The following is a 14,464-nucleotide window of genomic DNA, read 5'->3' on the forward strand; positions in this document are numbered from 1 at the left end:
GAAGTCAAACTTGTTGAATTTGGTCAGATCCTTGTCGTATAGCTTGCAGACTCTTGCTTTAGCCGTAATGTTTTATTTTACAGTCCAGTTGTAGTTTAGAAACCCAATTTTCGAAGAAATCTTCCCGCGTATATTTCGAACTATACTGCGACTAGCTTCGTTTGGTGGTTACATTCACGCCGAAATGTCCTAGATTTGCTTTGAAAGCCGTCCTGAATTTGATTCCGGAAATTTTCATATACTCTGTGATTCTTACACGCAACTTTTTCGGGTCTCATTACTTTGGTGCAACATTATGTCTCCCCTCTTTGCCATTCTGATATAGAGAAAGGCTTTCCAATCACTTCAAATCGACTTTCCAGTCAAGTCTCGGAGGGCCGAGTGCCGTATACCATATAACCAACGAGAAAGATCGTCGAGATCAGAAAATGTCTGTGTTTGTTACTCTCGAGTGGGAAACTTTAAACGACTTGGTACGTGGTGTTGTCGGATTCATACTGTTCTTCCCCCATTACATCAACTGACTAAATCTACACCTTCTGTAGATATTACTTAGGGAAGGATTGTGTTCTTGTACCTGCTCTTTTCTTAACCCGCGGGCTCTTGCATTTGTTGAGCCATTGAGGTTCCACATCTATCCGTAACTTAGAGCCAGTGAGCGCATTGCTTTGTCGCGATCAACGTGATAGTTCCTGGCAAAGAAGCTAGACACCGAATTCTCATTTGTCCAACGATTGCGCGTTCGTATTTCCCCTCATCAGTTGCTTTTGCTAGCACGCTGCTTGACCCATTTAACTTCGGACTGTCGCTAATACATTATGTGTGTTTGTGTGAGTATGAGGAGAGGGGTTGTACGTGTGTAGATCAATTTCCACAGACATGTCTGAACCGATATGGAAAAACTTTGTTTCAAACGAACGGTATAGCGCTCCCACAAGCTGCTGTTAATTTTTTACTGCACTGCATATAAATAGGTACTGTAATGATTATTAAAATGGGTGCAACATTCTTTGTATTTGCGGGTCCAGATCACTAATGACCAATGCCAAGTTCTTGAGTTTATGTAACACCTATTTTTCCGCAAACGCTTGCTGATTTTTACAAACTTGGTTTCAAATGTAGGATACAATACCAGAAATTCCAAAAATCGAATTTGTATTTTACTTGCCAAATGCCAAAAGCGAAACACATATAGGTACCAAGCGTAATAAGAATGTAGCAGACTTATTGAGCTTATCCAGTTATGTAATCATAGATTGGATATATGAGAAAGGAACGATTGCACCACTAGGTTGATTAAAACAGGTTTCACATTTCTTACAGAAGAAATGTATAGGATTCGCTCAAACTTCGAAAACTTTTTCCGAGGCCCGGAGGGCCGAGTTTCATATACCAATCGACTCAGCTCGACAAATTGAGACAATGTCTGTATGGGTGTGTGTGTGAGTATGTGTGTATGTATGTATGTACAAAATGTCATGTAATTATCTCAGAAATGGATGAACCGATCATAATGAAACTAGTTTCAAATGAAAGGCCCAGCGTGCCCTTTTGACACTATCATTTTTGTTTTTCGATATGTTGTTTACTTTCTGAGATATAGGTCATTTTGTCAAAACATTGCAGGTTGTTTGCAAATAACTTTTGAACAATGCAATATTGTCTCACAAACATATATAGAAAGCTTGTAAAAATACCTTTCTAACAAGCTATAGATTTTCAAAACACGCTTTTAATCCACCTAACAGTGTGATGAGACATTTCTTATAACTCTTATCACTCTCTTCGGATATTATATCGTTTGAGAACATTTAGAACTTGATGCTTCGCGATGTTTTTGATAACACATACTACATGGGATAGTGGCAGGACTCAGAGAATCGCTCAAATCAGCATAGGACAACATCACTGCTAGAAATCTCAAACCAAATCACTGGGAAAGCAAAAAATGGCCCATAAAATAGATATACAAACGTATTATTGCTAATGCTCCATTAATAAAATATCTAAATTCCTCAATAAATGCATTGTGATGGGAAAACTGAATTTTCCTAAAGGGGTTACGTATATTGTACTGAGCCAAAAAAATCGATTTTTTTACATTTCTTACAAAAGAAATGTATAGGATTCGCTCAAACTTTGAAAACTTTTTCCGAGGCCCGGAGGGCCGAATCTCATATACCAATCGACTCAGCTCGACAAATTGAGACAATGTCTGTATGTGTGTGTGTATGTGTGTATGTATGTATGTACAAAATGTCATGTAATTATCTCAGCAATGGCTGAACCGATCTTAATGAAATTAGTGAAAAATGAAATTAGTAGAAATTAGTGAAATAATGAAAAATCAAATGAAAGGCCTAACGTTGCCATTTGACACTATTATTTTTGATTTTCGATATGTTGTTTACTTTCTGAGATATGGGCGTTTTTGTGAAAACACAGCAGGTTTTTTGCGAATAACATATTACAATATTGTCTGACAAACTGCACATCAATAGAAAGCTTGTTAAAATACCTTTCTAACAAGCTATAGACTGTCTAAATCCGTGCACGAGCGGCGGAGATATTAAACATTTTGTATTTTTAGTCCTCGCTTACCAATTTCCACTAACTAAAAATGAGATTGTTTCATACAGAGTATTGCTTTACTGGTGTTTTAGGGGCAAAACTAAACCGATTTTGAATATCGGGGTATGAAAACACATCTACGTGATGTTGAGAACATTTTGTGAATTACCTTTATAATAAATTAACTATTTCTCAAAAATCAATATATAAGTTCACTTCAAAGACAAAATAATGTGTTGATAAAGAAACAGTGAGTTCTAGTATTTATTCCTTGGATTAGGCATTGCGTTCAATCATGAGGTAAATTTTGGATGGTATATCAATACACAGATCAACAAGTAATTCACCTAGTAGTGAGATAAAAGATTTCTCATATAATTATACTCGTGGCGTCACCGATAGCAACTGTATGTTTGAAGCCCAAAAATCTAGCGAAAATTTACCTCTTTTGCAAGATTTAGGTTATACTGGTTATGGCGCAAAACTTACTACTTACATTATTTATGATAAGAATGTAAGAAATCAATATATCATAATAATATACCTATAAAAATAATATCACTGTATTAACCATCATTTGCCATTCCTCACACGCCCCCCCCCCCTCCATCACTCTCTCCCTCCCTCCCTCTCTCTCTCTCTCTCTCTCTCTCTCTCTCTCTCTCTCTCTCTCTCTCTCTCTCTGTCTCTCTTCTATCGCATCTATCTAACTATTTCTGTATCCATTTCTAAGTTGTGTGATAAGATCTTCTGCCAATCTGAAATATTTATTAATTGTAATTGCGAAGGTTTGAGAAAAAACTATTTCTTGTCTGCTGCTACATCAACTCAACTTTAATTCAATTCTATTCAAAGGCTGTATCTACACTATAATTAAGGAAATTCATGGCTATATCAGAAAAATATTTGGCTTAACTGGGTAATATGAAAGTTTGACGCTGAAAATTTTCAAAAGAGACATTCCACGTGCGATGTTTAAACTATTCGTATCTCTATTGAATTTTGAATGAAATATATGCTCAAAGACTGAAAGCTGAATCCAGAAGGATTGGACTTGCCATCAACGTTTCGAAGACAAAATACATGAGAGGAAGAGGTTCTAAAGACGACAATGTGAACCTCCCACCCGAGTTCGGATTGACGGTGACGAAATCGAGATGGTCGACGAATTCATGTATTTGGGTTCACTGGTAACCGACGACAATGATAACAGCAGAGAAATTCAGAGACGGATCTTGGCGGGAAATCGTGCCTACTTTGGACTCCGGAGGACGCTCCGGTCGAACAAAATTCGCCGGCGCACGAAGTTGATTATCTACAAGACGCTGATTAGATCGGTAGTCCTCTACGGCCACGAGACCTGGACTATGCTCGTGGAGGACCAACGCGCCCTTGGAGTTTTCGAACGAAAGGTGTTGCGTACCATCTATGGTGGCGTGCAGATGGAACACGGAACGTGGCGCAGGCGAATGAACCATGAGTTGTATCAGCTGCACATTCGTTGTATTGGTACGAACTTTCATGAAAAATAACGGATCAAAGACCAAAAATATCCACAAATTAGATCCAGGAAAAGAAGTCTCTCAAAGTACCCACTCTCGATGGGGGATGCAACTACAATGTGTCTTCTAACTTATCGTCGTCCATATGTGGATATACTAAGTAGTTTGAAACATATTTTTTTTCACAGTATTGGTCTGTATAGGACTTATTTATCCATATTTCCTGCACGAGAATTCCGAACGAAACAATATGAAAGCTATAAGGATGAATGGAAAGAGACTGCATTGCAATCAACTAAATGCACGGCTTTTATGCCATCGACATAGCCTAGACATTTCACACTATTTACTTCAATGCAAATAAAAACTTTGAAATATCTACCTGTCTCATTCACGAATCGCATTCTCCCTGTCGTTCTTTGCTCAAGGGACTTGAAAGCACATGTGACCTTGTCTCACTTTACTGTATTCAATTGTGCGTTAAAATACTGGACCTGTAAATTCTATTCTGTACATAAATCTTTTTCGGTAATATGTGACCAAAAAGTAAACTTCGAATTCCAAAGCAAATTGAACATTCCAGGTTCCTGATAACTAATTAAGGTACAACAATAAAGTAGAAACACCAGATAATCTTAAAACGACGCCGTCAAGTAAAGACGAATGTAAACAAAAAGAATAAAACCAAAAAAAGATGGAAGCCCTAGAAAGTCCATTACATATTAATTAGCCTTTCCTCAGAAGATAGGATTTTCAAAAACATTTCAAAACTTTCTGATGCAATGGTTCTCAAATTCGTACAATCCGGTTTATTCATCTTCTTTATTCAAAAATGTCTTTAGCTTCAAATATATGACCATTTCATTTTAATTAATTATTTCATTCAGCATCTTTTTATTCGTTTTGCTCATCTGTGTTCATTTTACTTATTTTATTCGTTTCATTCTTTGGATTCACTCTGATCAGTTTACTTTTTTTGTGCATTTTACTCATATCATTCATTTAACTTATTTTATTCATTGTTTTCATTGTATGCATTTTATTCATTTTTTCTAGTTTATTCATTTTGTCCAGTTTCTTCATTTTAATAATCTGACTACTTTTTCAGTTTTAATCATTCCATCCAAATAATTTATTTGATTCAATTTATTTCTTTATATTAATTTATAACCTTTTACCATTGTTCAATTTTTCATTTTAATCAATGCATTTAATTCTGCTCATTTTCTTCTTTTTATTCATTTTATCACTTCAGCTCATTTTGTTTATTTGATTCGTTTGTTTTATTTATGCATTTCATTTATTTTTTACTTTATTCATTTTGTTCATCCATTCTTTTTATTCATTTGATCCATTTCATTAATTTGATTCATTGTATTCACTGGATGAATTAAATCAATTTGATTTATCTGATTTATTTGATTTATTTGATTTATTTGATTCATGTGATTCATTTGATTCATTTGATTCATTTGATTCATTTGATTCATTTGATTCATTAGATTCATTAAATTCATTTGATTCATTTGATTCATTTGATTCATTTGATTCATTTGATTCATTTGATTCATTTGATTCATTTGATTCATTTGATTCATTTGATTCATTTGATTCATTTGATTCATTTGATTCATTTGATTCATTTGATTCATTTGATTCATTTGATTCATTTGATTCATTTGATTCATTTGATTCATTTGATTCATTTGATTCATTTGATTCATTTGATTCATTTGATTCATTTGATTCATTTGATTCATTTGATTCATTTGATTCATTTGATTCATTTGATTCATTTGATTCATTTGATTCATTTGATTCATTTGATTCATTTGATTCATTTGATTCATTTGATTCATTTGATTCATTTGATTCATTTGATTCATTTGATTCATTTGATTCATTTGATTCATTTGATTCATTTGATTCATTTGATTCATTTGATTCATTTGATTCATTTGATTCATTTGATTCATTTGATTCATTTGATTCATTTGATTCATTTGATTCATTTGATTCATTTGATTCATTTGATTCATTTGATTCATTTGATTCATTTGATTCATTTGATTCATTTGATTCATTTGATTCATTTGATTCATTTGATTCATTTGATTCATTTGATTCATTTGATTCATTTGATTCATTTGATTCATTTGATTAATTTGATTAATTTGATTAATTTGATTCATTTGATTCATTTGATTCATTTGATTCACTTGATTCATTTGATTCATTTGATTCATTTGATTCATTTGATTCATTTGATTCATTTGATTCATTTGTTTCATTTGATTCATTTGATTCATTTGATTCATTTGATTCATTTAATTCATTTGATTCATTTGATTCATTTGATTCATTTAATTCATTTGATTCAATTGATTCATTTGATTTCATCTTTAATTTTATGCATTTAATGTTCAGTCATTCGTTTTATTCCATTCAATTTGTTAGTATGAGTCATTTTATTCTATTAATCTTATAACTATTTCTAAATATAATCTTAATTTTTATTTAATAACCTAATCTAATTTGATTCGTGTATATTATATTTTTGATTTACATTAATTTTTTTACTCATTTTATGAATTTAAAAACCTATTATTTCATTTTTTGCTTTACTTTTTTATTTCGGTCGTTTTGTTGATTTCTATAATTTATTCAGTTTATTCGAGATTGTATTCGTGCAAGACTAGAAACTGTTTTCATCCCACCTCTAGTTGGGTGCTTACTTCTCGTGAGTTCTGCAAACTAATCCAATAGAGAAATGTGTAAGAAATGTCTCATCTCACTGCAAGGTGGATTAAATCGGTTTTTTGAATCGATTTGAAGTTTATACTTTACTCAAATTTCCAACGCGACTGAAAACTAAGAAATCTACGCTTTTTCTCGCAAAAAAGCGACACTAGCAGTGACACCATTCAAAGAAAATCAACAGTGAATATTTCCAGACTTGGTTTTATTTCTTATTTAAGAACTATTGTGTTTTTTACATCCTAGATTGCATGATTCAGTGATCGAAACCCAAAACTTCATGAAGTATTTGAAATTATTAAATTAAAATTTGTGTTTGCTATTGAAATTGACAAAATGATAGTATCGCCCCTTTGGCGATTGTTTACTTTTTCGGTCCCACCTAACGGAATTGAAGAATCGCCCTTACGTTTTCTTACAATACCAATTTTACAATTGGTGGGGGTTTGGTGAAAATTGATCTTTCTGTCCAAACGGCATAATTCCGAAACCGTAATTTTTGAAGTTTTTAAATTATGCAGAATTAATTTTTCAGAAAATAGTAACAGAGTTCGTGTCTTTAGCGAATTTGTTGAGACTTTATTGTAGTCATGAATATTAACCTGAGAAAAATCACAATGAATACTTCTTAGACGATATACCGTCAAAATTATTTTATCAAATGATGCGCTGTTTAACGTTTGTAAAACTTATCGAAAGTACTAAACCTCCGAAATTGGCGGTTTCAAAATGATGTTATCTTGACCTCAAATTACTGTTTTTGAACATTTGACCTATACATATAATTGGTCATACAACAAAAATCAAATTCTCATCACAATCGATCAGGACCTGCTAGAGTCGAATGGAAATCGTCATTTTTCATAAATTTCTCTCTACATTCGAAAAGTGTTATCCTCGTTATTAATCATATTACGTTTTCGTCTCAACTCGACGCATTCCCAAAATAAAAATCTGTTTTAATCCACCTAGTGGTGCAATTGTGCTTGTCTCATTTGTCCTGACTACGATTCCATGGCTGGTTATGTTCAATACAATGGTGGAAATGAATCTTACATGTTCAGTACGATTTGCACATACGTACAATGGATCGACAGCCACGATCTTGAGATACTATGTGATACTGAAACATCGCTTGAAACCAGCGGCGGATCATGGAGAAAGGTCCAGGTCCTGCCGAAAATTTTCAACTTGTTAAGAAATTTTAAACTAGTTTTAATTTTAAAGTAGCAACCCCTCACTGCATACTCCCTCCGGGCCGGTATGATTGACGATTTTTAGAGTGATTGCATAACCTTTCTATATGAGAAAGACAAAAAGACAAAGTGCAAAAAAGTCAATTTTTGTCAAACATTATTTTTTCGAGTTTACATCAAATCTCAATGTTTCATGCATTATAGAGTCATTTGGCATCAAAAATACAAATTTGATTTTGAAAATTTTTCATATAAGTTTATATGGGAATTTGCTGTGTGATTGCACTCTTCAACTCGTAACTCCGGAACCGGAAGTCCAATCAATAAAAAATTCAATAGCAGCCGATGGGAAGGTTGTACCTTTCATTTGAGACTAACTTTGTGCAAATCGGTCCAGCCATCTCTGAGAAACAGAGGTCACATTTTTTTTCCACATTCACACATACACACACAGACATTTTCCGATCTCGACGAACTGAGTCGATTGGCATATGACACTTGGCCTTCCGAGTCGGGATTAGATTGACGAATTTTAGAGTAAATGAGAAAGGCGGTTCAGCCATTGCTGAGAAACACGAATGAGAGTTTGTCCGTTACATATACACACACAGACTAACAGACACACAGACATTGTCCCAAATCGTCGAGCTGAGTCGATTGGTATATAAGACTCGGCCCTACGGGCCTCGGAAAAAATCTTGAAAGTTTGAGCGAATTCTATACATTTCTTTTATAAGAAATGTAAAAATGTGTTGAAAGTGAAACAGCGAGTTCTAGTATTTATCCCTTGCATTAGACGTTGCGTTCAATCATGAGCAGTTGTTAAAATTATCACTCACACGTAAGATACAGCTAGGTCACTCGCATGTTATTTCCCCATGGTAACTACCAAGTATCTTATCCTCCCGTCCAAAGCAAGCGATAAATATTTTTGCCATCCATGCGATAGTTGATTTTATCAGCAGCCCATTTTCTTGGAGAACAGTTTATCCTCTCGAGACTTGAAGGAGTCGGCAGAGCAACGGACCGAACGTTTAGAAGCACTGGCAATCCAGCGAGAGGAGGAATTTGATGAAGCTATTCGAGTTGTAGAGGAGGAATATTTCGAGATCAAGTCTTCTCTCATTGCTTTGCGAGCCAAGTCGATTTTGCAACCAAGGCAGGTTGGTCCCATTGAAGATGTTGCTATACCTCAGCCTTCTGTTTCTCGTGTTAAGCTACCGGATATCAAGCTACCCTCATTCAGCGGAAAGGTGAAGGAATGGATTACGTTTCGAGATTCGTTCCGCAGTTTGATTCATAACAACCGTCAGCTGGATGATGTTGACAAGTTTACATATTTACGGTCTTCAGTAACTGGCGATGCGTTTCAGGAGATTGACTCCGTGGAACTTTCAGCAGACAACTACGAGGTAGCCTGGAGACTTTTGGAGAAGAGGTTTGAAAACAAAAAGCTCATCGTAAAGGCGCATTTGGATGCTCTGTTCGCGATTGAGCCAATGCGAAGAGAAAGCTGCGACGCTCTGAACACTCTGATCAGTAAATTCGATCGCAACTTACAAATGCTGGCGAAGATAGGCGAACACCCGGAAAACTGGTCGACAATACTTGCTCATATGGTATGCTCTCGCTTGGATGCGGTCACTATTCGTCAATGGGAAACCCACGACAACTCCAAAGAGGTGCCAATATACGATAACCTGATGGAATTTCTACGAGATCAGTGCACGGTATTGCAGTCAATCGCTCCAAGCAAATCTAGTGTTGATGAATCGAGACGTTCACGTTTGTCCGTTACTCATACTTCAGCTCAGTCGTCGAAGAGATGTGTGTTTTGCGGTGAATCGTTTCACATAGTGTTTCGCTGCAGTAAGTTTAAGAGTATGTCAATTGCCCAGCGAGTCGAGGACGTGAACCGAAGGCGACTTTGCCGAAATTGTTTGTCAGTGGGTCACTTTGCTGATTGTTGCTCACGAGGATCCTGCAATCGGTGCGGCGGTAAGCATCACACCCTTCTGCACTACGAGAATACAGCAAGTGTCATTCGCCCAGTGAAACTTCCCACTCCGCAAGTACAAGGTAGACCACAGGTAGCAGGCCCACAACCTCAACAAATCGTACCTAAACCGCAAGGTCAGACACAAAACACACCCACTCAATCACCCACACAAGTAAAGGCCACAACTTCACATCCCGTAATTCGCACCAGCTCTCAAAACACTCACCCACAATCCACCACAGACCCACACGTAACAAATACTCTCAAGACTACTGCGCAAGCATCGCCGCGACAGATTATTATGTCCACTGCGATTGTTCGCGTTGAAGATCAGTTTGGAAACACTTCGTTTGCCAGAACTTTGTTAGATTCATGCTCAGAGTTCTGTTATATGACTACTAGCTTTTCGAGAAGATTGAAGTTCCGAGAATCCCCTTCATTCTTGAGAGTTGAAGGCATTGGTAATGGCAGTGTTGCATCAACAAAGTTCGTGGAAGCAAATATTCAACCACGAATACCGTCAATCTCAACATTTACGGAGACAATGCAGTTCCATGTTCTACCGAAGATCACCCGAACTTTGCCTATTCGGCCTATTCAAGTCGACATCAGTCTGTTTCCATCAGATCTTGTGTTAACAGATCCATCGTACGGAAAACCAGGATCAATTGATATGATTATCGGAGCAGAGTGCTACTACGACCCGCTCACTGCTGGAAGGAAGAAGCTATCCGAGGATGGCCCCACTCTACAAGATACCGTATTCGGTTGGGTATTATCTGGAAAGGTTCCGGAGGATCCCAACATTCCTAGAACTTCAAGCTACGTCACTTCTACAGCGGATCTACAAGAGTTGCTTGCAAGGTTCTGGGAGCTTGAAACCTGTCATGTCAACAGTACCCATTCGGTTGAAGAGACTGCCTGCGAGGAACTGTTTGAAAGAACAACCGTGCGTGATGCTGAAGGTAAATTTGTCGTAACTCTACCAAGGAAAGAGTTTGCCATCGCAAGACTGGGAGAATCGAAAAATATCGCACACAAACGATTCCTTAATCTCGAGAGAAGACTCGACGCAAACGTTGAACTAAAGGCAATGTACCGCGAGTTTATCCACGAATATCTGTTGATGGGCCATATGAAGGAGATTATCGATGAGTCCTGTGATGACCCAGTTTACTACATGCCGCATCACGCAGTGCTGAAACCAGACAGTACTACAACAAAACTACGAGTTGTCTTCGACGGATCTTGTCGTACGTCTAGCGGAATTTCCCTGAACGACACGCTAATGGTGGGACCCGTCGTACAGGATGATTTGATATCGATCATCACCCGTTTCCGACTGCATCGGTTTGCGCTTGTGGCTGACGTAGCCAAAATGTACCGGATGGTTCGTGTGCAGCCATCGGACCAACACTTACAGCGGATTCTTTGGAGGGAATCGCCGGAAGAACCTATAAAGATCTTCGAGCTTACCACAGTCACGTACGGGACTGCAAGTGCACCGTATCTTGCGACGAAGTGTTTGACGAAACTAGGGAAAGACAGTGAGTCGACTCACCCCATTGCCGCTAGGGTAATCCAAGAAGACTTTTACGTCGATGATATGCTGTCAGGAGCCGATAGTATCGAAGAGGCTAATGCATTGATTTCGGAAGTGACTCAGGTAACCAACTTAGCCGGTTTCACACTCAGAAAGTGGAACTCCAATTCTGCTAAGTTGCTTTCAAGACTGCCGAAAAATCTGCAAGATGAACGATCCACACTGGAGTTAGATTCATCCAGTTCTACTGTGAAAACACTTGGTTTGCGGTGGGACACTAGTTCGGATAGTTTTTGCTTTAGTTTTCCACAGTGGCGATCGAACTCCGCCGCCATAACCAAACGTAGTATCCACTCAGATGCAGCGTGTCTGTTTGACCCGCTAGGATTAGTGGGACTAGTAGTTGTACAGGCGAAGATTTTTATTCAGCAACTCTGGCGTCTGAAGTGCGATTGGGACGACCCGTTGGATGAATCACTACAAGAAGTTTGGAAGGAATACAAGCAAAATTTGATGGCTTTAGAATCGTTATCAGTTCCCCGTTGGATTGGTTGCAGTAATGATTGGTCCGAAGTTCAACTACATGGATTTTGCGATGCATCAGAGGTCGCATATGGAGCCTGTCTGTACCTTCGTTGCACGGCTTTAGATGGAACAATCACAACATGTCTCATTACGTCCAAGTTCAGAGTAGCACCACTGGAAAATCTGAAGACCAAGAAAAAGAAAATATCTATTCCTCGATTGGAACTGTCATCGGCCCTTCTGCTTAGTCATCTGTTCGAGAAGTTCGCCCGAATCGCACCTGTTAAGTCTGCCTATTTCTGGACAGACTCGATGATAGTCAAGCACTGGTTAGCATCTCAGCCATCACGATGGCAAGCGTTCGTAGCAAATCGAGTGTCGGAAATTCAGCATCTCACCAAGGACGGAACATGGAACCACGTACCAGGAATTGAAAATCCCGCAGACCTGATTTCTCGAGGGATGTCACCAGCTCAACTACAATATCAGTCTCTGTGGTTCGAGGGTCCCCTGTGGATGTCGCAAATGGGACAATATTGGCCGAAAGCTGTAGAGCCTGCACCAGATCAGATAGAGCCTGCGTTGCTGGAAGAGCGACCATCGTCATCATTTCCTGCTCAAGCACTTCCACCTAGCGACATCTTTGGAATGCGTTCGTCATACACCGAACTTCTTCGACTTGTAGCGCTTCTTCTGCGCTTCAGATTCAACGCACAAACCTGTAATAGGCAGTCCAGAAAAACCGGAAATATTTCGCACGATGAATTAGAGCAAGCGGTGCTCGTGCTGGTTCGTCTATCGCAGCAGGAGTGCTTTTCAGCAGAGTTGCGCAGCTTAACAAAGAATGGTCAAGTTCATGAAGGATCCACTATCAATAGTCTATGTCCACGTTTGTCTGCTGATGGTGTAATGCGCGTTGGCGGTCGACTTTTCCATGCGCCGATACCAGCTTCCAGGAAGCATCCGTTTATCTTGGATAGTCATCATCCTTTTGCAACTCTAATTGTGAGGCATTATCATCTACGTTTGTTCCACGCCGGACAGCAATTGCTGATTGCTTCCGTTCGAGAGAAGTTTTGGCCAACCGCTATTCACAGCTTGGCCAGAAAAGTGATCCACGAGTGCGTAGCGTGTTTCAAACGAAAGCCCAAGGCGTTAGAGCAGCTTATGGCAGATCTCCCGCCTGAACGTGTCACTCCATCTTCACCGTTTTTGAAGGTAGGAGTGGATTATTGTGGTCCGTTCTTCATCAGCTATCCTAACCGTCGTACTCGGCCAGTGAAGTTACGTGGCAATATTTGTATGCCTCGCAGTGAAGGCAGTTCATCTAGAGCTCGTAGCAGATCTGACCACTCAAGCGTTCCTAGCTGCATTGAAGCGATTTGTAGCCCGTCGAGGAAAACCACAACTAATCATGTGCGATAACGCTACAACGTTCGTCGGCGCCAAACGTGAATTGATTGAGCTACATCGACTATTTCACGGACAGCACTTCCAAGATGCTGTTGTCAAGGATGCGGAAAACGATAACATCGAGTTTCGCTTCATTCCACCTCGCAGCCCAAACTTTGGTGGGCTATGGGAGGCACAAGTAAAGTCATTTAAGAATCACTTCCGGAAGACAATCGGTCTGAGGACTCTCACCGTTGACGAAATGCTAACAGCTTTAGCGCAGATCGAAGCTATCCTCAACTCGCGTCCACTGACACCGGTCAGCAGCGACCCGAACGATTTCGAAGCGCTCACTCCAGGGCACTTTCTAGTGCATCGGCCTTTGACTGCGATCCCAGAACCAGGCCTTCAGGATATACCAATCAATAGGCTTTCTATGTGGCAGCGAGCCCAAGGTCTCATTCAGCAGATGTGGAAGAAGTGGAGCACTCAGTACCTGTCTGACCTTCACAATCGCACTAAGTGGACTAGGCAGCGAGACAACGTGGCAGAAGGAACGATGGTTTTACTGAAGGACGAGAATACACCTCCGCTGAAGTGGAACCTAGGACGAGTAGTGAAGGTCTTCTACGGAGCAGATGGCAACATCCGAGTTGTCACCGTGCGTACCAAGGACGGCTGCTTCGACAGAGCGATATCTAAAATCTGCGTTCTTCCAATCCGGGACAACGTCACGGAATCAACGGCAGTTGGGAACTAAACCCACTGCTGCAGCAATGCGGAGGGCTCCCCAGGGAGTGCCTTCGCAGTCCAGTCATCCTGCCCCGGTCCTCCGGGTCAGAAATCATCATGTCAAGTCATCAACGCAGTCATCCGTCAATCTGCAGTTGGTCGAAGCTCGTATTCGTCTCGTTTGTGCATGCATGTTGGAAGTTCTCTTTATTTGGTGAAGGCAAATGAAACAGTCTTGTCTCATTTG

At 39.1% G+C, this 14,464-nt stretch overlaps 1 protein-coding gene across 1 annotated transcript in view; it reads left to right on the top strand.

Annotated features, from left to right (window-relative positions):
* The window catches only part of LOC131675825 (uncharacterized), a 23,778-nt gene extending 9,533 nt beyond the window's left edge, over window positions 1-14,245 (top strand). The window contains exons 3-4 of the mRNA XM_058954970.1: window positions 8,992-13,330; window positions 13,407-14,245. Of these exons, the coding sequence (XP_058810953.1) occupies window positions 8,992-13,330; window positions 13,407-14,245 (5,178 nt within the window). The remainder of the gene's footprint in view (window positions 1-8,991; window positions 13,331-13,406) is intronic.
* Window positions 14,246-14,464: the final 219 nt, after the last annotated feature.

The sequence above is a fragment of the Topomyia yanbarensis genome, chromosome 1 (genome assembly GCF_030247195.1).
Source record: "Topomyia yanbarensis strain Yona2022 chromosome 1, ASM3024719v1, whole genome shotgun sequence".
Taxonomy (NCBI): Eukaryota; Metazoa; Arthropoda; class Insecta; order Diptera; family Culicidae; genus Topomyia; species Topomyia yanbarensis.